This window comes from Lytechinus pictus, chromosome 14, assembly GCF_037042905.1.
Source record: "Lytechinus pictus isolate F3 Inbred chromosome 14, Lp3.0, whole genome shotgun sequence".
NCBI classification, from domain to species: domain Eukaryota; kingdom Metazoa; phylum Echinodermata; class Echinoidea; order Temnopleuroida; family Toxopneustidae; genus Lytechinus; species Lytechinus pictus.
This window is the reverse complement of record NC_087258.1, coordinates 8,116,818-8,143,836: the sequence shown is the minus strand read 5'-3', so window position 1 is coordinate 8,143,836 and position 27,019 is coordinate 8,116,818. Positions and strand designations below refer to the sequence as shown.

Genomic DNA, 27,019 nt, shown 5'->3' with positions numbered 1-27,019 from the left:
ACCCAGCTCCGTTAATAACGTTGGTTGTTTTTACTTGCACGCTGTAAGCAATTTTTTATCGGATAATGTACATACACTTGCACGCTGCACTTCACCAGTACGACAATACACCAGACGGTGGACTGTACTGTTTCCAGAGGAAGAAGAAGAAGTATATTGCCCAGGGTTGGTTCAAAGTTCGGCATTTTTATTTTTTGCCCGACTATGTTAAGTGTATATATAACACGGTATGACTTGGGTAATCAGGTTGTGCTGAAATCTGGTATTGTGAGACCTTGCCTACGAAAAATTATTTGCAGATGTATATTTGACTCGGAGAGGAAACGGAACATTTTTTTTTCGGAATGAGGGGGGGGGGGGGGGGGTATCCAAATCGCAATTACAATTCAAATATTTTATATACAATATATACTTTTATATACAATATACTGTATACTGCTTTGTTATTCAATGAGTGAAGTCGAAATGTTACAGGATTATGTCTCGATTTATTTATTTCTTTTTAAGAAAGGGTTAGACATTTAATAGATCACTGTGCATTTTTTTTTTAAAGTGGGGGTACACCACTCATCACAGGATGGCTAACGGTAATTCTGTGAACTTGAGCCAATGTGAGGCGGGGGGGGGGGGGGGGGGCTGCATATGCCCATGTGCCCCCTGGACCTTCGCCAAGTTATCATTTTAGCTGAACCGGATAAGACTTCATATGCCATGACCTAGTTGACAGTACACGAACACGGATTGCTGCATGTGACTCCTATTTGAAATTGTGCCAGATTTTGTCATCATTGCCATCCAAGAGTTCTCTTCCTGTTTCCCGGAAATTTAGGAATGGGAAGTTTTCAGAAATTTTACTTGCGATTTAGATATCCATGACGACATGAGTCCACGGAAGAATGTAATTATGGAGATAATGCAAGTGAGAATGAACAAAAATGTTTATAAATTAAAATACCTTCAACGGTTTTTCATTCACTTTAGAAGATCAATCCGAAAGTGCGGGTGTTTCTTTAGGGAGTTAAAAAAAAGATTGTTATATTTTCAGAATGGCCAGTAAGTAGATAGACTTTGAATTTTTTGTTATTGCGACAGATTTTTTATTTAGCCATGTTAATTTTGGATCAATGTATCGTTTTCGTATTAAAAAAAAAACATTTTAAAGATTACTCTTGTTGATATAAGTGAGAATGATAAACCATTGAGATAATGTGACTTACAGAGTTTGGTTCCTAATTCAGCTAATTGATTAATCAATTAAATTGCTTCTTTGTGTTTCAATTTATTCACATATCATTCATTATATCACTTCCATATACCCGGTTTCAAGAACAATTGTATTTGAAGGAACTGTGGTTTCTTAATAAATATTCAACTGCTTTACCATGTTTACCTTGATTATTTTAAGTTTCAACTTGATTTAGGTTCAATAACGTAAAAGCATTTCATGTCACATACTTTTTTCACGACCTGTCAACGCAGTACAGCCAGGTCACAGTTTACTGAAGTAGCTAAGCAATAAATTCAACTTCTGCGGATTTTATTTGCTTATAAATGTTCACGCTTTTCTTCTTACCTGATGGATATTTGTGAAATTTGTGTTTAATTAATCAAGAAAATTATAATGACTTTGAAATGATAACAGCTGGTAATGATATCAATTAAATAATAATACTGATAATGACAACATTAAATATAGGGATGATAATGACTCAATTAATATTAACACTTTTTATGTATTTTATTATGTCTTCTTACCTATAATGCTTGATCTTGCAGAATACTTTTTCAGCCATGATCACTTATTATTTTTTTCTCAATAGAACCTTCTTCTTTGTTTGATTATAACTTATTTTGTAACGTGTTACCTTATATATATATATATATATATATATATATATATTGAAACGACAATATTGGGGAAAGGAATTCCACCTAACTGAGAACATGAAACATATGAACTTGATGAAAGATCGAGTCTTAGAGTTAGATTTAGATTAATTTTAATTCATTTATTTTGATTCAGAACTTTGATTAATATAGCTCTTAGTTGTGTCTTGTTATCCATCCTATATTTTCAAATCGTTTCCATATTCTTATTTGTATTCTGTTCAACATGTGCAATCAGTTTGATCTCAAGTCATATTTTGCCATAAATGCCATAAAAAGTGACGCATATTACAATATTTCATATTTTACAGCCACGGAAGTAAACATGACAAACGAAACGAAAATGACCGTTACCGGTAATGGATACCCAGTTTATTCTGGCTACCCTCCACAACAGAATTACGTCACTCCCGGAGCCCCGCCTTCTTACCAACCAGTCGATACCGCACAGCCCACAACTGTTGTAGTGAATCACGTAAGTTGGAATATCTCATATTTCAATCGTCATGAATTCCTTAATCTCATTTGAATTAGGGCTTTATTTGTGTTAATAAAATCGCTTGCTGACGCTCTGAAAACATTTTCTACTGAATACATCCTGTATTCAGTGAACGTGTACAATTTACTGTTGCCAAACTGCATAAATTACCTCATATAAAATGCTGTTTATAGTTTGTCCCTTTGCTAAATTTGAAAGAATTTCGAAAACAGAGGCCACTAATAGCAGACCTATTTCATAAGATTGATTCTTCAACTTTTTGTTTTTACTAAATTTCCTTAATATGTCAGAGAACAAGATGATAATGATACATGCATGGTTTCGACAAGAACTTTATATCAAGCAAGGTGGATAGCATCTTAATGCCCACATTTACCGTTTACTTAAAAATAGTAATCTTTTTATACAATACCGTTTATAATAAGAACAGAACTCTGTGTTCATAACACTCTCTCCTTCTTTCTCAATGTAATCCAAAATGATATGAATGTTTATTTATTTTCATTTTAGGTACATTTTCTTTGTTGTTATTCCATTTTGTTTTTAAATTACAATGCTAAACTAATGTAATAATCTTTTTATGGATAACTGTTGTTGCAACTTCTAGCGTAAGTAAATTATGTTAATTCAATTTATTTCACTTTACAATGCTTTAGCTCTATGATAATTAACTGTAAAAACTGTGGTGTTAAAACTGACACCAGTTAGTGTTAATAGAGGACCACACCCCGAGGTGTTAAAATTACACCCTAGAGATTGAACGTAACACCGAAGAGTGTAAATATAACAACCAAAGGTGTTGTAATAACACCTATAGGTGTGAAACTAACACCATCAATTTAACACCGGTGTAAAATAACTGGTGTGGTCCTCTATGTACACCGGTTAACACCACAGTTTTTGCTGTGTTAAGCTAGACCTTGCTGATATATAAAATTCACATCATAAACGTTTAATACACGCTAAAATAATACCACCGCCCTCGTTGCTTAAAAAGTCCTGCTGAAAAAAAATTGCCAAAAGCTATTTAAAACCACAATTTTTCATGGTAGTTACCATGATAATGGCACAATTGCCATAATCATAAGTCTTGTTTATGTAACGGGATCCTATTTTGCTCACCAAATGTTATTTTCTAAAACAAAATATCCTTTGCAAAAGAAGATAAAGAAAAAAAGGAACTAAATTTTGAATATGGAGCGTTGTGGCCCAGTGGATTAGTCTCCGGACTTTGAAACAGAGGGTCGTGGGTTCTAATCCCAGCCATGGAGTAATTTATCCACATTGTGCTGCACTCGACCCAGGTGAGGTGAATGGGTACCCGGTAGGATTTTTCCTTGAACGCTTTAGCGCCTATTAATATGGCGGCTGAGCTAAAGCCGGTGTAATAATACGATACCAAGTATCAAAGCGCAGTTGAGTATGCACATAGTAACTGCGCTATATAAATGGACATATTGTTATTAATATTATTATTTTTATTAATGGCAAAACTTATGGCACCACCATCTTTCCCTCATCCCATTTAGAATGTTCCACATAACCAGGGAATTGTCAGACAGGCTCCCTCGCAGCAACCTATTCGAGATTATACTGTATTTGCTGTCATCGTCACAATCTTGTTCTGCGTACCATTGGGCATTGTTGGGATCGTCAAAGCATCTGAGGTAAGTGCTATCAAGGATGATGGTGCTGATGATGAGGAGGAGGAGGAGGAAGAAGATTGCGATGATCATAGTTATGATGAAGATGATGATGATGAGGATGATGTTAATGATGATCATGATGATGATGGTGATGACGATGATAATGATGTTGATAATAATGATGGTGATAATTTGTAAACACATTTTCGACATTACTTTTAAGTATTTAAGAGCGCATGCTCGATCTGTAATGAAAATTATAAGTCAGAAAAAATGGAAGCAGTGGGATTCGAACCTGCCATCTAATGCTTTCTTGGCAGCGACTTAACCACCAGGCTATTCTGGTTCACGGCTACTAGTCACGATGAGCTGGAATTCAAAGACCCTCGTCCTCTTCTTTCTGACTCATTAATATGCAAATGCAGTCAGCCGTGGACAAAGATTAGTAAATAAAGAGGCTTTAATAGGAGGAAATTTTAATTTGTAAACAAATTTTCGGCATTACTCCTATGTGTGTAGAATCGCATGCTCGATCTGTAATGAAAGTCGCTGTCCGGAAAGCAGTAAAGATGGCAGGTTCAGTCCCACTGGTTCCATTTTTTTCTGACTTATAATTTTCTTTCGCTCTAACTTATGTTTGTCATTCAATACGTCCCTTTCTGTGTTTCTTTTATAATTTTTTTTAATTTCCTTTCTCCTCTCCTTTCTCTCTTATTTATTCATCCTCCCTTTCCATGTCACGATTTATTTAAGACACATATTTTTTTGTCATATACATGCCATTTACCATATTTACTGATTATTAAGTTCATTCGTGCATCATGAAAAAAATCAACTAAGTTCATTGATTGATGTATTCAGTTTCTTGCTTTTGTATTCACTCATTCGTTTATCAAATCATATTACTGGAAATAAATCTACCTTTTATCATTCATTTTTATCCAGGCGAGAAACAGGCGCAACATAGGAGACGATGAGGGCGCCAGAGAGGCTGCTCAGAGTGCATTCAGATGGTCCTTGAGCGGTCTCATTATTGGATCTATTTTTCTGGTGATTGTCATAGTCTATTATGCAGTTATCCAGTCCCAATATATTGACTTTTCATATTAAGATGGCCTCATCTGTTATGTTCAAGGACGTAGCTTGGCCATATATCCCTTGATGATATTTGTTTACCGACCAATCGGTAGACAAATTCGAATAAAGAAGATCTAAGAAGTCTGAGGTACTAACAGGACTAACTATAGCTTAGATGTCATTGACTTATCTTAAATATATGGCATGGTGGTATAGCCATGGTTGCGTTATGGCGACTCATTCTCAGGAAGAGAAAGCATGATGAATGGTTTTCCGTTTTCCAACTTCCGTACTACAACTTATAATAAAATTATTCAAAGTTAACAGCTTTCTCCTCTTTTCAAGAGTAATTGGTCACTAGTGATTGACCAAAATTTGCATTAATTTCCCAATTGCTTCCTGATCAAAAAGGCCAAGAATAATATTGTCCATGTGATCATGACAAAAGATATTAATGATAAAAATGATATGAAAGTTTGTATGAATATAACTTGATTTACAATGCAATAGTATAAAAATCATTGTATTTCTATTGTTAATAATAAAATGTTTTTATTTTTTCTAGATGTATATTTTGTTATAAATAATTCATGTCAATAAAACACCTGTTAACAGGTGGTAAAATTAGCTACAGTGGCTGACTATTATTGGGTGCGGTAGTCTTATATCCTCGTTAGAAAACGGTCAGATATGAAATTGTATTGATATGCAAGAAAAAAACGCTGAAATTTTGCAGAACGCTTTGCCGAATCAGTGATGAAGGAGGGGAGGGGGGGGGGGGAGGAAGAGGAAAGTGATGGAGAGAGAGAGAGAGAGAGAGGGGGGGGGGTAGATAGGGAGAGAGGAAGGATGTGGGCAGAGAGAGGAGAAACAGTGAGTGTTACCTGGAGTTTCGTACATTTGACTTGCTTTAACGTTTTGTAAATTAAATTTGTTAAGGTACAAGAACGAAATATTTTGTCATGTAGATACAAGAAAGAAAAGTATTAAGTTTCTTATAAATACTAACAGCAATTACCCGTGGCAGCACAGGGGGTATATTATTTTTCTTTATCAAGGTGTGTGTGTGTGTGTGTGTGGGGGGGGGGGGTGACATGTATGTACAGCTAGACTGCCTATTCACACTGAAAGCCAAGCAGTTTATTGATTAAATATATGTAAACAACTGATTCATAGCAGACTTCTCTTTCAATTAATTTAGATAGGAGGTTCAATTAAGTTAAGAATCTTGGGTTGAACGGGAGAAAGAAATTCAATTATCATTACAGAGTAAAATCCGAATCTAACTATGAAATGGAAAAATGTATTAGAACACGATGATTCAGTAGGCAGTCATACTACATTTGTATTTTGTTCATCACACATAAATAAAGTTTCACATATGAATTGGCGAACATAATACTAAATATAAATTAAGTTAATTTATTTGTAAAGGAGTTTTAGAGACATTAATTTTGTTGAACGTGTGTAGCAAAGAAAGAAAATGCCTGTGTTACCAATGTGCAGAACTCAAATCTGATCAAATTTGCCCTTCAATAAAAGGGTTAATAGCAATTAAGAAAATTTTGATTTGGGGGTTTCGGAACTTAGCACTAAGTTGATTATCTGACTCAACCAAACAACTTCATCATGTTGGAATTTAGATTTACTGCGGCATCAAGCTGTGGCGTACCGTGGGTCACAGCATTGGGGGGGGGGGGTACTAGCAAGAATTTTGAGTCACTTAGTGAGCGCGCGAAGCGCGCTCAGTTGCCAGGTAAACTGACATAATAGAAATATTTTAGGGACAGTGTCATTAAACGGATTTGTATCTCAATGATCAAATAATGCGAGCGCGAAGCGCGAGCTGAAATTTTTTGGAGCAAATTATCTAAATGCAGACATTTGACAAACTTAACCTTGGTTAAAATTTCGATGTCGATTCCCCCAAAATGGCAAAAGTTCATTGACCTTAAATGTCTTTTGATCCCGGTTATGTAATCTGAAACTCGGGCTACATTTAGTAATACTTTAATACCCTTATGTCCAAGTTACTATGTCCAGATCGTACACACATGTATGAAAATATGGAATGATTATGATATCATGTAATGACAAGCAAAAAGAAAGTGGGGATATTTAATCATCAGCCCGCCTAATCAATAATCATGACAAAGTGCATATAACTGTTTTTGCAAAATATTGCTATTTTTTCAATCAAAATTTCTGCATTTTCCTCAGTGAATCTTACTCTATTTATTTACATGTAATTATTTTCATTCAATGCGCAAGTTTTTACAAGTGAGGAAGTGAGAAATATCATTTTGGCGTAGTGTTGCGTAGGAGCGGTGTACAGTTACGTAGTGTTGCGTAAAAGTGGCGGACAGTTGCGTAGGCTTGCGTAGACCTGGTTCTACGCCAAGAGTGCGCAAAAAATAACTTTTTTATTTTTTGCGCCCCCGCGTACCCATTCTGCGTAGAGTTGCTTGGGCAAAACGAACGGCGGCATAGTGTTGCGTAGTCTCTACGCAACTCTACGCACATCCCGGTGTGAAACCCCCTGAACACTTATTGTGATTCCTATTTGAAATTGTGCCAGGTTACCCGGGAAGTTAGGAATGGATTTTTATTTTATTTTACTTTCGATGTTCGATATAAGTATTCATGACGACATGAAACCAGGGAAGAATAGTATTACGTAGATGAGGCAAGTGATAGAAATGAACACAAAAATCTATAAATCAGAATGTCTTCAAAATATTTTGATTCACTTTAGAAGATCAATCCGAGAGTGCAGGTGTTCCTTTAGGCAGTTAAAAAAAGATTGTTACATTTTCAGAATGTCCAGTAAGTAGATTCCTTTGAATTCCTAGTTGTCGCTGTTAATCCAAAAGACATAGAATCTAGCGATATTAATTCTGGATCTATATACAGTATTGGTCGTTTTACAGAACCATCATTCTGATAGCTTACTCCTGTTGATATAAATAAGAAGGTTGATATTTTGGAAGGAATTGATTTATGACGATTATTTTTAATATAATTTTTTGAAGGGTTTGTAAAAAAAAGTAATATGATAAACCATTGAGATAATGACCCGTATTCCGAAGTCGGGTTTAACTTAGGCCATGGACATGGTCTAACTCTGTATCAAAATTATGGGAAGCCAAACATGTCATTTTTTGTACATTGTATGCTTGTTTTATTCTTATATTATGATCGATGTGACGTAGACCTTTCAACTTTACCTCTTGGGTTATATAGGTTTTCCCGTCCAATTTCATATAGGAGTGACTTGAATTCATTAGTGTGCATTCAAATTCACGCGGTATCGTTTTCCCGGAGATATCGGTCATTCAAATTTTAAAATCAGACAATGGGATCAAGTTAAGACACTATAATTCATTTATAACCATTCAAATAAATTCAGTTCAGTTCAGTTAAATATAATTTTTTTATTTTCTCAGCATAAAAAGAAATGATATATATATACAATATGTACAGGAATGACAAATAATATCAGAGAAAATGGGAAACTACAGAAAAGTTAATAAAAACTTGTGAGTAGTAGTTCCCAGTACATTGAATGATAATAACATTTATGATCAAGACTATTTCAAATTTGATAATTTCAATATTTGTCATGTGCTTTTGATTTCGTTCTAGGGCAAAGATGTTTGTTAATGGTCTTACAAATTAACGAATGTACTTTTTAATTCTAAATTGTGGGCAATGAAATTTAGGAATCGTGCATTCAATTTCATCAGTGACCGATAGGAGTGCTTGAGCAACCAATTTCGTTTCTGAGAGTTCAAACTAATGATGTGTAACTCGTGTGTGGCATCTGTATGTACATATGTATGAATGTATAAGTGTATGATAAGTGAATGTATAAACATATTTATAATAAAATTAGAATTGTTATGCATTGTGGCTAAATTAGATATTTGTTTAGCTCAAATTTGAATTTCCACATTGTCCTTAGGTTTCATCACAAAAAAATTAATCAGGGACCCGTTGCATAAAACATTTGCCATAACAAAATTCTGGGATTTTGTTTTGCCACAGTTTTTTAATGTGTACATTTCAGTGGCATCAGTTTGTTAGCTAGAGTTTTTATGGCATTTTTTAATGCACCGGGTCCCATGTATGATTTACATTGCGTCTTTTGCAAAGGGTTTTGCGTTTTGTTTACAAAGGTGTTCAGGACAATTCTATATTCTTCCTTTTCAGCTGACAGTGCCGTGTGGGCATTTTCATTACTGTTTAACTTTTTTGTTCTTTTCAACTTTATTACATGTCCCAGGGGCGGATCCAGGACTTCCACTACCCCCCCATTTTTTTAGCCTCTCAAAAGTGGATCCGCCACTGACATGTCCCTTTTTATACATATTTTCAAATTTATTCAATTTCATGGGTCATACTCTGTATGTAAACCATGGTGGATTCGCACTGTAAGAACTGTGGTGTTAAAACTGACACCAGTGGGTTTTAATAGAGGACCACACCCTCTGGTGTTAAAATTACACCCTAGAGATTGAATATAACACCAAAGAGTGTACATGTAACAACCAAAGGTGTTGCAATAACACCTATAGGTGCTAAACTAACACTGTCAATTTAACACCGGTGTAAAATAACTGGTGTGGTCCTCTATGTACACCGGTTAACACCGCAGTTTTCGCTGTGTGGAAGGGTGGCTCCATACCACCAACCAGTGCCTTTATTAAAAACAAAATATTATTCTACATGTAGTACATTTATAACATTATTTCAAATACTACTAACAGGTAAAGTATACCTTTACATGAAATAGAATCGCCGAATAACCAACATATTTTTTAGTGAGTTGCTGCTTAATATCTTAAATTAATTCACTTATCTAAAAAAAAAACTGCTTGCCTGTACGAAAATTCGTTTGACTAATCAGCTGCCACGCCATGCAATATCTGATTTTGAATGCCCATTTTCTAATTTCCATGTACCTACTTAACACATAAATAACATATTTGAAAAAAATGTTGCTAGTATAATGAACTCACATATGGAATAAATTACTTTGAATGCCCATTCCTTAAATTTAATGCTTTTTATTAAAAAAAAATCAGGTTATTCATTTGAAGAATGTTTTGCAGAAATAATGAACCTACATGCGGATAAATGGTTATGCTTGCAAATTTATTGAATTGAATGCCGTTTATCTGAATTCTAGTGACTTGTTTGATAATTATTTTGTGCAGGAAATACATTAAAGTGACAAATATTGAATAGATGACACACAACCAAGGCGATCATGGCTATCGCGAAATTAAAGATGAAGATATGAAATGGAAACAGTACTTTAATTTTGCCACTAAACATTTGGGTGGAGATTTGATATTTTCATGTGACTATATACCAGGTTTATTGAAAGTAACAGCTTCCAAATTTTACATGGACTTATTAGAAGAGTGGGTAAATATAAGACATATTAGAAGTACAGAGTTTGGGAAAGTGGTGATTTTTAATAATAAGCTTATTCGATATAAAGGTAGTTGTATATTTGATAAGATTCTATACGATAAAGAGGTTTATAAATTGCATCATATTTTGGATAATAATGGTAAACTAAAATGTGATACACATTTTCTTAATTTGAATTTAGATGCAAATGATGTTAAAAAGATCAAGCATATATATGCCTGTTTACCCGTTAGTTGGAAGAACAATATCGAAATAAATGCAAAGCATAACTCTGGAATCGATTTAAATTTGGGTAAGAAAACAACTAATTTATTCCTTTAAAATCAAAAGAAATATACGAACAGCTGTTGAATAAAAATGACATTAAACCTTCTATTCTCGACAAAATTAGAACGAATTATGATCTTACCAATAAGGAAGTAGAAAGTATATTTTTAAGACTAAGATATTGCACACTGAATAGTCGATTAAGGGAGTTTCAGTATAAACTTTTGCATAATATTATATACACTAATCACCACCTTTTCCGTTTTGGTCTTGTTTCGACCAATTTATGCTCATTTTGTGAAAAGGAAGAAGAAACGTATGAACATCTATTTTATACTTGTGAATTTTCAAAATCACTTTGGGATATGTGTGCAAGAAGTTTAAATTTTGAAATAAATAAATTTAGTTGGCAGGAAATTCTTTTCGGGAAGCAGGAGAAAAGTAAAGGTAAATATCAGTTAATTAATCATGTTTTGATTTTAGTTAAATATCTTATTTACAAAAACCGAGAATTAAAAAAACCTCCTTCATTGAATGAAATAAAAAATAGTATTAGGGGGGATCAAAGAGAAGAAAAGAATTTAGCAACAAAGAGGGGGACTCTTACAATCCATTTCTCTAAATGGGAAAACTTAACTATTAGACCATTTATTGGAGCCCAGAGCCAGCTCTCCACCGGATAGGGGATGGGGGTGTTTTAGGGAGGGTCGGGGGGATGGGGGTAGGGTCCAGGGCTGGGTTTGTTGTTGAGATTGATTTTATTTGAGTGAAGAGGCCGAGGCAATGGGTTTTTTTTTAAAATATGCTGATGGCTTCAATTCGTTAGGTTTTATTAATGATTTATTTTTGTGTATTTGACACTGAAAAAAAAATTTCAATATGTTGAATTTATTGTAGAAGTTTATTCTTAATCATATTATTATTATCAATGTTATTTATAATTATGTTTTAGAAGATGTCTGATATGATTGTGTTTTATTGTAACATTCAAGAAAAAAAATGATGTTAAATTCATAAGTTGTCAAGGTATTTATCAATTTGTAAAGACATCAAACTTCTATTTGTTATATATATTTTATTTTGTATATGAATTGAAGTTGTCAATAAAAACTACTTAATACAAAAAAAAATGGTCATAACATTAAATTAAATGATTTAAATGTGAAGTTGAGCTGGAAAACCGATATGTAATAACTTAAACTTATAACTTATCTGTACCCTGCTCTGTAAGAATTGTATTACGCTGAAAGTCTTGATAAACACTGTTTTCAGTACCATTGCCAATTTAAGTCCTACCTCGGTCCTACACATCCTGCTTGTCTCTGTTTAAAAACACCTTTATCACCTAAATATTCTTTTAGGTATTTAAGTATTATTTTTTTGACGATTTGTTTTAACCTCGTGTTGCAATATTGAAACCGAGCGCCTTTCTCTCATCTTATTTATAAATCATGCATTCGGAATGTGCCGATTATGAAGTGCTTTAAAATATGATTTATTTTTTAACATGGAGTAACGATTCTTTACTTGATTACAAACAGATCACAGTTGGGGAGCTTGGAAATGGACTGCATGATCGCAATTAACTAGTCAACGAGAAACTATAATCGTCTGATGAAAATTGTAATAGATACAAACACATACATACATGCAAATAAAATTAACGCCGCAATCTTATGTGTCAGAACTTTTACTTCATTAACCTCAATAGATATTATAAAGGTTTAAGTTTATTAACTGACTCAGAGGATTACTTCTTTGAGTGCTACATTTGACGCATATATATATATATATATACAGAGTTAGTCTCATTTTATTCTTTAGAAGGCTAGAATTTTAAGTGCGAGATGGAGCGTCTTAGGTTTTCTCTCGGCACCCTGGCATGCCTGGTAATTACGAGAATACCTGCACTATTTTTTTTAAGTGAGACCTACTATTTCGCATATTGGGTTATCAAAAAGTCTCCTGATTAATTTTAATATCACTACAACTATCATTCATATTACGATATATAATTGTGGCTGTTAATAAAATAAAAATTATGTATTTATTCAGTATTCCACTAGTTAATAATATGCATTTTAGTACTCAATCTTGTGATTTTTTTTGTCCCCATTAACATTGTACATAATAGGGGGATTGGTGGCATTTTGAATATCAAAATACATCAATTATCATATACATGACATAACAAATGATACATTTCGTTAGCAATCATGTTTTCATTTATTACTTCACTCTAAGAATTACTTGCATTTTAGTGCTCAATTTTGTAAAAATGAGTCCATTCATATTGTACATAATAGAGTTAACAAGCGTCTATGGCGGCCATTTTGAATATAAAAAAATTGTCACAAATCATTTTTTACGAGATTATTTCACTCCTGCACCACAATTTTATAGACAATGCACGGGCAATTTTATGATTTTCATGGGTAATTTGCATATTTTGGCGGCCATATTGGATTTTGCCAATTTGCGGAAAATGCTCAAGGTTACACGAGTGGCATCATTCAGATTCGTAATCAGCACCCTCGAATAGACGAGAACCGTCCAAAGAAAAAAAAAGGAAAAAAAAAGAAGATTTAGCCACTTTTCTATGGGGCCTATCCTGGACTGATTGCACTTTTCTTTTACAAAGTGCCTTTTGACGAAAAGCGTGTGAAATAGAATCGAAAGCCTTTTCAAAATCGATTGCTAATAAATAACCTGATTTATTTACATTTGAGGTATGAAATATCATGTCATTAATCAATCTTACAATAACCTACATGGTCAACTGAAACAATGTTACTCAAAATCTCCTTATATTCTTTTAGAAAGTATCTTAGTGAGAATTTTATAATCTACATTGAGAAGTGAAATGGGTCTCTAGTTGCTAATGACTATTGGGTCTTTATCTCCCTGAAGTGTTAGTGTAATTACTGCTTGCCCATGAGAGGGAGATAATTCTTTATCATGTTAATATAGCATACTAACAATAGGCGCATTAATAACCAAATCGCCTACAACATGCCAAAATGTAATGTAAAACTCGACGCTCAGTCCATCATTCCCCGGGGATTTATTAAGTTGCATTTCTCTAAAAATTTCAATACAATCACCTTGGTTTATTTTTCCTTCACAGTGATTGCTTCGATTTTTTGTTAGTTCGGGTAAGCTATTGGGGAAAAAACATAAAATTTATTGTTGCATAATCCTGCCTCTGATTTAGCGTATAACGATGAATAAAACCTTCGAATTTCATTTAAAATACTATTTTCATCACTGATTATATTTTAATTTACCTTAAGTTTTTAATTACACATTTTTTCCCATTAATTAGAATCTGTCAATTGTTAAAAATATGCAGCTTCCTTTTCCCCACTTTCAAACCACGGCGCTCGAGATCTGATTTTTTTTACCGTCATTAACATAATAGTATATATTGTTTTTAATTCATTTCTTTTTCTTGTTAAGATGTCAATTGAACCCCTATTCTTATTACCTGGTCTTTGTTGTAGTTATTCTAATTTACAATTTCTTTTTCTAACCTTGTAATCTTTTCTTTTCTTTCTTTTGCTTTTTTCTTTGAGTACTTCCTAGTAAAACTTCGAATTTCCACTTTGTTATTTGTTATCCGATTTTGATGAAATTTTCAGCATTTTGCTCTGTGAATTTTACTCTATTTATTTAGACATATATATTTTCAGCCCGGACCATCCCTTTAAGTTCAAGATCTTACTACTCTCATTTTAGTGTGTTCGACAAAATGGCTCCATCTTATCGGTCTGAGTTACTTGTAAAATATGAATCTGTTCAAAATCTTAGATCACTTCATAAGGATTTATGTAGCGTACCTGTTGTTAAGACAAAGTTTTATGGCGAACGGGGGTATGCGCACGCAGCGCCGGAACTCTGGAATAGTATCACACTAAATTTAAGGCAAATTGATAGAATTGGGCAATTTAAATCTGCATTGAAAACATATTTATTTAACTGAAAATAATATCATCAAAGCATTTTCAGCAGTTTCCCCTCACCTTTTCTTCTTTTCCTAACGCGCATTGAGACCTTAGAAAGGTGTAATACGCTATACAAAAACTGTTCTATTATTATTACTATTATTATTATTTTACAATTCAACACTTTCTCTTCTAAAATATCTTAAACCACCCAGTAATCCAATTTATTTTGCATAAACGGATTTCCCTGATGATAGGTATATTGCTTCTTGAATATTCATATAACAATAGCGAATGGGCGAGTAGCGTTTAGTGATAGCTCGGCGAGAGACATCGTACCGTTCTGTCATTGGTCAATTCTGAGCTGAATGCCCTCGCACACTCGCATTTTGCTCGACCCATAGAAGTACGTGTATTACTACACACAACCGCTATATCACGCGTGTTTTATGGGGGAAATATTGATTCTGCTCGCGGCAATATCCGAAATCAACTCTTTAAAAGACTGATGCAAAAATACAACTGATGCAAAAATACAACTAAAAAATGTCTATGTTAACCACAATTTTTTATATGATCAAACGAATTGTGGATTCCTTGCCAGTACAACAACGTGAAAAAAAATATGAAGTTGATTTTCTGGCTGTAAATTGGTTAAACATAACAAATTATTGGGCAACTATAGCTGCCAATTGTACGACAGGGAAGCACTTGCTAAAAATCGAGTCTTAGATTTTGATTTAGATTTATCATTTAGATTTTAGTACTTTCAGAACTTTGATTAATATAATGTAGTTCGTAGTTGTGTCTTGTTATTCACCCTATATCTTTAAATTGTTTCCATATTCTTGTTTGTATTCTGTTCAACAAGTGCAATCATTTGGTCTCACATTTCAATGTTTGCAATAATAGTGAAGCATTTTGCAATTTGTCATATTTTACAGCCACGGAAGTAAACATGACAAATGACAGGAAAATGCCCATTACCGGTAATGGATACCCAGTTTCTTCTGGCTACCCTCCACGAAAGAATTACGTCACAACCGGAGTCCCGCCTTCTAATCAATCAGTTGATACCGATAATACCGCACAGCTAGTGGATCACGTGAGTTGGAATATCTTATAATTCCAATCGTCATACATTCCTTAATCTCACTGGTATTAAGGTATTAAGTCATGTTAATGGAATTGCTTGCTATAAGTCACTCAGAAAGGATTTTCTATTCAATGTATCATGTATTCAATGAAAGAGTTCAATATAGCTCTATGAATATACTGTTGCCAAACTGCATAAAATACCCCATATAAAATAATATCTATTGTTTGTCTCTGACGGGATTTCGTGAACAGAGAGGGGCCACTAATAGCAGACCTATTTCATTAATCAAATTCTTCGAATTTTTTCTTCGTTTTTTCACGTATCGGAAAACATGATGATAATGATAATTCCATGGCTTCGACAAGAACTTTATATAAGCGATGAGGATAATGCAAAGGCATGTAGCTGGGAATTTCCAGGATGATACTTGTAGTGACTCAAGATTTCTATTTATATCTAAGTAGCTGTTTGTAATGAACGTGTATATAATATTTGTTATCTAAAGGAACTGTTGCTGGCCTAGCGCCATGAGCGTCTCTGGACGGTGTGCGCGCTAAATGAAATATCACTATTATTATTATTATTATTATTATTATTATTAAGTAATCATTTACATAAATGTGGTACCGTTTGCAACAACACAGAACTCTGTATTCATAATGATCCCCTCCTTCTATCTCATCGTAAGCAAAAGTGATATCAAAATAATTTTCTTTTTATATTCATTTTCGATACATTCCTATGTAATATTCCTTTTGACTTTTTTTTAATTACAATGTTATTTTGATGTATTAGTCCTTTAATAATGATATATTATTGCAGGGCGGATCCAGCCCCAGCCAATAGGGGGGGGGGGGCGAATTTGTTTCACCCATATTTTCCCCGATCGGCCGCTCAATGTTGATTTTTGTTTGTTTCTTTGAAGGGGTTGTCTCAGTGGCGTAATGAGCCAAAAATTTTGAGGGGGTTTGATCACAAAAATCAAAGTTTATGATAGATTTTCACATAACATTTGACAATTTATAGGCATATATTTCACTTATCCCTTTCCTTTTCCCTCCATTTTTTTTTTTTTTTTTGGGGGGGGGGGCAAAACGCCGATGTCCTAACGGTCATTTCTTAGCTTTATTCTTATAAAACAACATAAACAAGTGTAATAATCTCATTATAAGCCCTATTTGAATAGTGCAAGCGCAAAGCGCGAGCTGAAATTTTTTGGAATTTCATGTATTTTGTCCTGAAAATTGAATATTCTGGGCAATGTTTGTGAACCTGAACAAGATGCGTATGTAACTAGATAATCCCGACCTTTCGTTGGAAGAACGCGAACGCTTATTTACGACGTTAGTTGATTTTAGAAGAGACTTTTGGGCCCGTCGTCATGGTCTTAAAACTCTGTCCTGCAATGCAAATTGTGTGACATGATATTTTTTTTCGTTTCGCATCTGGAACGGAAACATTCAATTTGCGTTTCGTGTGCAAAATTCGGGTTGCTACTATGGTAACAGCGATGTATCCGATTTAGGACGACTTTCCAAATCCACATTTGGTTCCTCCCAGAGCTCGAGAGGCCGCCCGGGGCCCCACTTTCATTGAAGAGTGGATACCAGGCGCAACAACGCGTAAAAAGGGAAAGAGTGGGTAAGTACGTTACGTATAGGCCTATGTAACGTTATAAAGGTGTCAAAAACGATGATTAAAATACTGAAAAAAGGAAATATTTCCAATACTTGTAGGGTTTCACAAGCCAAATAATTGTTAAAAGATGCATTTTCATAATCGGGAAAAGACTTGCTTCCCTTGTTTAGGGTACTTTTCGAAACCCCATGGTCGTGCCTGGTATCCACTCATCAATGGAAGTGGTCCCCCCGGAATTTGAATCTAACCCCCATTTCTGGGGAAAGTAAAACATAATACCCTTTACATCGTGTGCTAGAGGCGTATCGTTTGTGTAGAAGGAGTGAACAAAAGAAACAAAAGAAACCCGCATGCAAACGTATTGCATACGCTGTGTACATATGCGAAATGGTTCGGCTAGAGAGGTAATCTGACCCATGGAATCAATTGCCAGAGATCCACCAATAATCCACATTAAATGCAATATCGATTCGATGGACTGTAATGATCTATATCTAAGCCTTAATTTAGAAAGTTTTTCCTCACTCAATATGTACTCGATTTGTTTGAAAAACCACTTTCTTATCCATCTCATATTCTATTTTAGGTCCTGCATTTCGAATATCTCCAGCCATCAGTCGTAATACATGCATGTATGGCGCGCGGGTGTCGCGGGAAAGAATTTTGCAAACGAAAAGCAGATCTGTAGGGCCTGTAACCCCCCTGTAACACAAATCTTAGCATTGAATGTAGAGCAGCTTTCTACGTTTGATTCTATTGACTATCATGTACAATCAATCTTAAAAATCAAGTGTATGATTAAGCGTCAACATTTGTGTTAGGGGACCCTAATATTAGCGTCCGTGATGATTGCGAAAGGTGGCAAATTACTGCGAGCGCGAACCGCGAGCAGAAATTTTTAATATTGGTTCTGGCTTGATCGAGAAAGGACATGTTAAGACCGATTTGCAGTTAGCCATTAAGACGATACATATTTCAACTTTTAGATAATGCGAGCGCGAAGCGCGAGCTGAAAATGTTTTGACATTCCGACCTAAAAAAATTGGCATTCTAAGCACTCTTTGAAATAAGCGGTATAGGTGTAAATGTAAACAATTGATGCGAGCGCGAAGGACAAGCGGAAAAATTGAGATTTCAGACCTAAAAATGGGACACTATTCATTTTTTTTCTAAATCATGTAAAAAGAACTTCCTACATTAATGATGCAAGCGCAAACTGGATAATTTTAGCACGTTTTGAATAAAGATCAAGCTGCATATATCAATAAACATGTGTGCGCGTGTTTTAGAGTTAGATTTAATCTTGGCATTCAGAATACATTTCATTTTTATTGAAATTGAAATGGTTTATTAAGAAAACTTCATCGCAGCCGAAGGCTGAATTGCGAAATTCTGTACAAGGTAAAATATATACAATAATATCATGAAAATCAATAATGCAAGCGCGAAGCGCGAGCGGAAAATATTTGATATTCCGGTATAAAAGGGTGAATTCAAGCACTATCTAAAGCACTGTGTAGGGAAATTGTGAAGTGTATGTGGATAACACTTAATAAATGATGCGAGTGCGAAGCACTAGCTGATAACTTTTATTATTCTGACCTAGGACCTGGACATTCTAGGCCTAAGGACATTTTGTCATCATATGAAAATGATGAATATCTTCCTATTCCTCTCCCTAAACGCGATATGAAACTTTCTGAAAAAATGGACAATTTAGTTATTAGGAATTCATTAAAATTTTATCATCATATTTATAAATTTAATAAGCCTAATTAGTGAGTAAAAATTTGTTGACATTTATGGCCTGAAGACTGGATATTTAAAGCACTTTTGTAATCACGAATAAGATTTATGAGTTGATATATTTTTAGAGGTCAAGTCCACCCCAGCAAAATGTTGATTTGAATAAATAGAGGAAAATCAAACTAGCATAACACTGAAAATTCCATCAAAATCGGATGTAAAATAAGAAAGTTATGGCATTTTAAAGTTTCGCTTATTTCTCACAAAATAGTGATCTGTACAACTCAGTATAATGCAAATGAGTCAGTCGATGATGTTTATCACTCACTATTTCTTTTGTTTTTTTATTGTTTGAATTATACAATATTCCATCTTTTACAGATTTGACAATAGGGACCGGCTCGTCTGAACCATGTAGTATTAAACAATGCTAATTCTACATGTTCAGGGAGGAATTAATCACTGTTTCACTTCTCAATGAAGAGAAAATTAGCATATCATATTTCATATAATAAAATACAAAAGAAATAGTAAGTGGATGACGTCATCAGTCTCCTCATTTGCATACCAACCAGGATGTGCATATAAATGTTTTGTGAAATTAAGCGAAACTTTAAAATGTCATAACTTTCTTATTTTACATCCGATTTTGATGAAATTTTCAGTGTTATGCTTGTTGAATTTTTCTCTTTTTATTCAAATCGTTTTTTGTTGAGGTCGACTTGTCCTTTAACTATTAATGCGAGCGCAAAGCGCGAGACGATTTTTTTTTAAACTGTCGTAAAAGGGCGATTTTAAGTAGTTTGTTATAGAATTAACATATAAAGAATCTTATGGAATAAACAAAGTCAATATGTAGGCCGACTTGGCAAAGCAAATAATGCAAGCACAAAGCGCAAAAAGCTGCAAATGATAATTACACCATAAAACGGACATTTTACAGAGCACTTTAAAAAATTAATTTGTAAATCAATCAAAATAATAAGAGCTCGTTGTCCGAGCTGAAATATGCATTGACTTCAAAACTTGGTATTTTAGCTACATATCAGCCTATTGAGCAAGATATGTATCTTATCGAACAGGCTATGCGAGTGCGAAGCGCGAGCGAAAATTTTATAAAGTGACATGAAATGTATATTTTCAAATCATTTTCCAAGTCTTCCCCTGACCTTATTTTATTCACTCGTCTCCCTCCTCTTATTTTCCTCTTCTTTTGTCCTCCTTCCTTTCCCCTTCTTTTTATTTTTTTCTTTCTTTCCCCTTTTTTCTTTTTTTGTTGCTCCGCCAATAGGGGGGGGGGGGAGGGGCCTGGGGCCCTCGGGCCGCCCCTTGATCCGCCCATGTAATTGTTTGTTGCAACTGTTACCGTAAGTACATTATGTTAACTGAATTCATTTCAATTTCTCTGTGTGATCAATTAGCTAGAGCTTGCTGATATGTGGAATTCACATCATAAATGTGTAGTACACGCTAAAAGAAAGCCATCGTTGCTTAAAAATTCCTGCTATAAAAAATGCCAAAAGTTATTTAAAACCTCAAATTTTCACGGTATTTACCATGATAATGCCATGATTGCCAAAATTGTAACTTTCGTTTACGAAACGGGATCCTATTTTGCTCACCAAATTTTATTTTAAAAAGATTTTTCCATTGCAAAAGAAGAGAAAGAAGTGGTTTTTATGAATGCCAAAACTTATTGCTCCATCATATTTCCCCCATCCCATTTAAAATGTTCCACATAACCAGGGAATGGTCAGACAGGCTCCCTCGCAGCAACCTATTCGAGATTATACTGGATTTGCTGTCATCGTCACAATGATGTTCTGCCTACCATTGGGCATTGTGGGGCTCGTCAAAGCATCTCAGGTAAGTGCTATCAAGGATGATGGTGGTGATGATGAGGAGGAGGAACAAGATTATGACGATGATACTTATGATGAAAAAGATGATGATGATGTTAATAATAATGATGGTGATGATGATGTTGATAATGATGATAATGATGTTGATGATGATGATAATGATGACGATGATGACGATTTTGATGATGATGATAATGATGATGGTGATGACGATGGTGATGTTGATGATAATAATGATGATGGTAATAATAATAATAATGATGTTGATAATGATGACGACGATGATGACGATGTTGATGATGATGATAATGATGATGGTGGTGATGATGATGAAGATGATGCTGATGATGAAGATGATGTTGGTGATGATAATGATGTCGATGATGATGATGGCTATGATGATGATAATAAGGATTATGATGACGATGATGATGATGGTGATGATTATGATGATAATAATAATAATGAGTTCGACAATGATAATAATGACGACGATGATGGTGATGACGACGACGATGATGTCGATGTAGATGATGATGATGATGATGGTGGTGATGGTGGTGATGATGATGATGGTGGTGATGATAATTATGGTGGTGATGGAAATAATGATAATGTATATTAATGATAAATCTAGTAGTAATATAATGGTAATACAAATGACAAAAAAGTACAAATAATAATAGAGGTACATGATGATGATGATTTTAACAGAAATGATAATAGTAGATGTTCATGAATTCATATTTTTTCTCCTTTTATTCAGTCGTTTGTTTCTTTCTTCCTTCATTCCTTCCTTCTTCGTTTTTTCTTTTTTTCCTTTCTTTCTTTCCTTTTTTTTTCTTTCTTTCTTTCTTTCTTTCTTTCTTTCTTTCTTTCTTTCTTTCTTTCTTTCTTTCTTTCTTTCTTTCTTTCTTTCTTTCGTTCGTTCTTTCTTTCATTTTTTTATTTCTTCCTTCCTTCCTTCCTTCTTTTACCGTGTTTCTTCCCTCTTTCCTTGTATCCGGTCTTTATGTTTCTTTGTCTGTCTTTCTATCAGTCTCTTTCGGCGTTTCTTTCATTATTTCTCCCCCCCTTCTTTCTCCCCTCCTTCCTCTCTTATTTATCTGTCTCATCCTTTTTTCCTTCCTCCCCCTTTCCAGGCCTGTCACGATTCATTCATATACATGTCATTTACCGATTACTAAATTCATTCGTGTATCATGAAAAAATCAACTAAATTCATTGATTGATTTATTCAGTATCTTACGTTTGTATTCACTCATTCGTTTATCAAATCACATTACTCTAGGCGAGAAACAAGCTCAGACTAGGAGACAATGAGGGCGCCAGAGAGGCTGCTCAGAGTGCATTCAGATGGTCCTTAAGCGGTCTCATTATTGGATCTATTATTCTGGTGATTGTCATAGTTTCTTATTCAGTTTTGGTCTCAAAATATAGTTTCTAAATATGTTTCATATTAAGATGGCCTCATCTGTCACTCATGTACCTGCTGATATTTGTTTCGCAACCGGTAGGTAAACAATTTTAAAATCAAGGAAATCTTATGTGTTTCATGATATGGACCATGTTTGGATGCCATTGTCTTATACACACCACGGTATAGCCATTCCATTACTGTGAAATAGACATCATTATCTTAAAATCTTTATTGCACACTAAATTATTTTCTCAAGTTTATCATGTTTATAGTGCTTCGGGTTGGCCTTAATTTTCTCCCAGAATTCATTTGAGAGCAAACCAATGAATAATTCCACACTTTATTTTGTTTTGTTCTTCCTAAAATAATAGACAAGTATGAGTGAAAAAGCTTGCCAGCAAAACATTAAGTTAGCTTCAGATTAATATTCATTTTGTTTAGGCCACAACATATTATTTTACAAGTTGCCTCATTTACACATAATTTTATCCATATGAAGCATAAGGATAGTTACACTTACAATTTAACGTTTTCTTTGGGCAACCGACGAGATAATTTTCACAAATGAAGTATAAATTTAAACAAGTTCTTCTTGCTGCTTTCTGTAAGAAATCAATTTAATTTATTTCATTAGATTTGTTCATAATTTATTATGTCTTGGTTAACAGCAGTAAAGTTATAACACAGTCATCTAGATTACTAGAAGGGCAATTACATCATACATCATTATGTCAAATAACTTAGGCCTAGGTTGTTTTTTGTTTTAAGTACCGTTTTTAAAAGAGGAAGTGCCTTTTTTTCCCTGTGCCCCACACACTCAAATTTATACGCACCTCATGGGATAGAATTGGGTGTAGGAAAAAAATGTTCTCATACTGTGACTTGTTCAATTCTGTATTTTTCATTGTTTTACAAATAATTATGGTTTTCCAAGAAGGGAAAATGTCTGTCTGATTTGCAGCTTTGTGTCGACTAGACTGAAAAGCTTACAACATTTTGTAATTTTATGCTAACCGATGTTTGCATAAAACTAATGAATAAAATAAAATAAATAAAGAATGGTAATACGATTCAGGCACGTCTCATAGCAAATTTACATTCAAGGTTTAATATTCAAGGAAAACAATGATTTTATGAGAGAATAAATATTGGTATGTAATAGTTAAATTATAATATTTTGACTTGTTCTTATTGGTGAGTGTTCTTGCATGCATCAGTCGTTTTATATTTTAGCGTTGTGTTGTGTTCTTCAAAAGAACGTTATGACCCATTGTGTGTTCATTAATTGTAGAAGTGCAATCTTCAAATGAAAAAAAAGAGGAAAAAAGAGAAAAAATAGATTTTATTAGGAAATAAATCAGTGCGGTAGAATGTATACTGATGTGTAATTCAGCTCATATAATAATCTTTTCAAATGACTTTTCATATTAGTAATTCACCAATGTTAAAGTGTTAATTGAGTTGTTATGAGAAAACGTTAAAAAACATGTAGATCATCTATTAGATAATATCTTTAATTTTAAGACCAGAATTATGTATAGGCCCACCTGTTACTAGTTAAAAGGAACTTTCAGGAAGAAAAGGCGAGAATGGTGTATGCACTTATAAAAGGGAAACTTCAAAAAGTTCTGCGATTATGTTTTTTCCTCAACCAAGTGACTGTTAATAGAGTTTGTAAAAAGCCTTTTGTTCACAAATTCATCTCTTTTTGCCTTATATCCCCATTAAAAATTGTTTGTTTTATCATCATTTTCCTAAGTGAGGATCTACTGATTCTTTTGTGGTCGTCCCATTTCACCCCATGTGTCCAATTTCACCCCTCTTGATGTCCCATTGCATCCCGGGGTGTAGCATTTTACCCAAAAATTAAGGGTTTAAAAAAATCATTAATTACACAAAGTAGAATATGAAGGGGTGGCAATACATACTTCATTATACGCTATGATCATGGTCTATCTAGCTTGACAACAAATTAAAAAAGTTACAAGGAATCTTTCCTGATTATGCAAAAATTTCCCATTTCTCCTCGGTCTCCCCACACCCTTTATTTTTAATACAATAGCAATGTTGCCAAACTGAAGTTTCTCCCACGGAATTGCATCCAATGTAAACAAAAAGTGAGAGAGAGAGAAAAGACATTTTAACATTGAAGTAGACAATAAAGAACGAGCAAAAGAGATTAATCGCCTCTCCGACATAATAGAAGATCAACGAGTAACAATAATCTTCGCTTATCAACAGAGGATTTTAATAGAGCAATATTCGAGCAGAAACTGTCTGCAGTACTTTGGCGTCCAATAGCTGAGTAATGAAGACACGGATGACCCCATCTGGAAGATAGCACGTGATCAACTAGGATTGGAGATCTCCAAACAAGGTATTAGACACTTTTCGCTTAACGACGGAAACAGACCTCTACGACGCTCGTTGACTTTGGAAGAGACTTTCAGCCCCGTCGAAAAAAAAAAAAAAAAAAAAAAACTGTCCTGCAACGCTATTTGTATGACATGTGAAGATTTTGACGTTCCAACCGCAACGGGGATCATTAGATCTGAGGTTTGTTTGCAAATTATAGTTGCCACTATCGGCATCTCCGACTTGGGACGATTTTTTTGAGCTCCGTGACAGTCGTTGCAGAGCTCGAGAGCGCCTTTGTAATATGCAAGCAACAGTCAATCACATCTAGATAGATTCTTATATTATTGCACTCTGTACAGAACCTATGCCCAAAAGTAAATTATTGATTCTCCCATTAAAACAAGATTTTCATTAAAAAAGGGTCTACAATGGATTCAAGTTCAAGCAAAACAAAAATAGAATCGGATAACATTACCATCTCGGTATAATTTCCTAACAATGTAAGAATAATTTGAAATCTAATCCCCCATTTCGGAAGAAAGTAAAACATAATGCCCACGGGGCATATCCTTCACATAGTGTGCGAGATGGTTTGTCGTTTGTGTAGGAGCCAGCAAAAGAAAAAAACAAAAATCCGGACAGGTTTTCAGACGGATTTTGCTTTGCAGATATCAACGCATGCGAAATAGTTTAAAGCCCCCTCACACCTTACCGAATGTAGGCGGACGAAGGGTGACGAAAGGGAAAAATTAACAAAATTCACGTGAATTCAACGAATTCAAATAACATTTCCGTCAAATCATGCGATCAGTAACTATTGTCAAATTTTATCAACGAGCGGTAAGCGAAGGATAAATATGTCATGCAAAGGATATCGATTTTTCGGTTCACCTCTTTGAGAAAATTGCGGCCGAAGGCGAGCGAAGGGTTGATATAACCCAATAAGACGAAGGAACAGTGAGCAATGGTTTGATATGGCGTGCGATTAGAAACGAAGACGAGGGAATAGATCAGGCAATCTTGTTCGTTGTGTCATCGTGTTGCTTCGTTACGGGTTCTTTCGAGATCGGTCCACTTTGGCAAAAGCGCGAAGAGAGACTATATGCACAACATAAACACACGAACGATAAACGAACGATTACCGCAGACTAAATAAGAGATGCGAATTCAAACAGATGACCAACGATTTTTCAATTCGTCGGGAAATTTTAAACATATTCAAAATTTCCGCACGAATTTGAATAATCGCAGCTGTTAGTTTAGAAGATGTACGAACCCAAACACGAAGGGTGAATATGATTTACTATCAGCTACCATTGAAAACGATTTTTTTTAAAAATACCTCTTGCAAGCCATCGCAAGGCATATTTCAGGCAATTCGGTTAGGTGTGAGGGGGCCTTGGCTGGAGAGGTGAATATGACCCACGGATTTAAATGCCAGCGATCCACCAATAATCCACGTTAGATGCAATATCGATTCAATGGACTGTAATGATATATACCTAAGCCTTAATTCAGTAAGCTTTTTCTCCCTTAATAATTATATGCTCGATTTGTATGAAGTTATGTGGCTAGAGATTAAAAGAACAGTAGTTACAATTTTTTGTTGGTATTTTATATGGAGGCCTTACTCAACAAATACCTTTTTATCTCCCTTGAAGCGAATGTTACGAGAATATCATTTTGGGGTCCGACCACTTGACCGAAGGTCCGCGAGACCGATATAACATGTATATTCATCCACAAAAACCTTGGTCGTGCCTTCGGCACAAAAAGAAAGTTAGAGAATCACCGATTCACGATCAAATTATATGGTAACAACCTGCAGTATGTTGATAAAATGACATATCTTGGGGTTATACGTGACTCAAAACCGACGTGTTGTGAGCGTATAAAACATATAAGCCCTAAGATATCACGTACGATTGGATGTATTCGCCGCATAAAGCACTTAATACCTCATAAAACTCTAGTAACCTTTTATTTTGATTTAGTTTTACAACTTGTTGATTATTGTTGCACTATATGGGGAAACTGTTCAAAAATAAATCTATCCAAACTACAAAAATCACAGAATAGATGTGCGGGATTAACATTAAATAATGATTATAACATACCACAGTGTACACTTTAT

The 27,019-nt window shown here is 34.5% G+C and overlaps 3 protein-coding genes across 3 annotated transcripts; all 3 read left to right on the top strand.

The window, feature by feature from the left end:
* Window positions 1-853: 853 nt before the first annotated feature.
* Window positions 854-5,738, top strand: LOC129276297 (uncharacterized). Its single transcript, XM_054912690.2, has 4 exons — window positions 854-1,053; window positions 2,199-2,362; window positions 3,916-4,053; window positions 4,978-5,738. Exons 1-4 carry the CDS (start codon window positions 1,047-1,049, stop codon window positions 5,140-5,142), a joined length of 474 nt encoding a protein of 157 aa, XP_054768665.2. The 5' UTR covers window positions 854-1,046; the 3' UTR covers window positions 5,143-5,738.
* Window positions 5,739-7,858: 2,120 nt separating this feature from the next.
* Window positions 7,859-24,274, top strand: LOC129275948 (uncharacterized). Its single transcript, XM_064109646.1, has 4 exons — window positions 7,859-7,935; window positions 15,707-15,867; window positions 20,992-21,111; window positions 22,399-24,274. Exons 1-4 carry the CDS (start codon window positions 7,929-7,931, stop codon window positions 22,552-22,554), a joined length of 444 nt encoding a protein of 147 aa, XP_063965716.1. The 5' UTR covers window positions 7,859-7,928; the 3' UTR covers window positions 22,555-24,274.
* LOC135156697 (prostatic spermine-binding protein-like) lies at window positions 21,118-21,648 on the top strand (the record flags this gene model as incomplete). Its single annotated transcript, XM_064109696.1, has 1 exon — window positions 21,118-21,648. A coding segment is annotated over one exon (531 nt), but the record flags the coding sequence as incomplete, so codon positions are not given.
* Window positions 24,275-27,019: the final 2,745 nt, after the last annotated feature.

Bases quoted from the DNA above. Each gene is read 5' to 3' on its own strand.
- LOC129276297 (XM_054912690.2), top strand. The intron at 2,363-3,915 runs GTAAGTTGGAAT...CATCCCATTTAG, and splicing joins CAACTGTTGTAGTGAATCAC to AATGTTCCACATAACCAGGG. The intron at 4,054-4,977 runs GTAAGTGCTATC...ATTTTTATCCAG, and splicing joins GGATCGTCAAAGCATCTGAG to GCGAGAAACAGGCGCAACAT.
- LOC129275948 (XM_064109646.1), top strand. The intron at 15,868-20,991 runs GTGAGTTGGAAT...CCACATAACCAG, and splicing joins CCGCACAGCTAGTGGATCAC to GGAATGGTCAGACAGGCTCC. The intron at 21,112-22,398 runs GTAAGTGCTATC...ACATTACTCTAG, and splicing joins GGCTCGTCAAAGCATCTCAG to GCGAGAAACAAGCTCAGACT.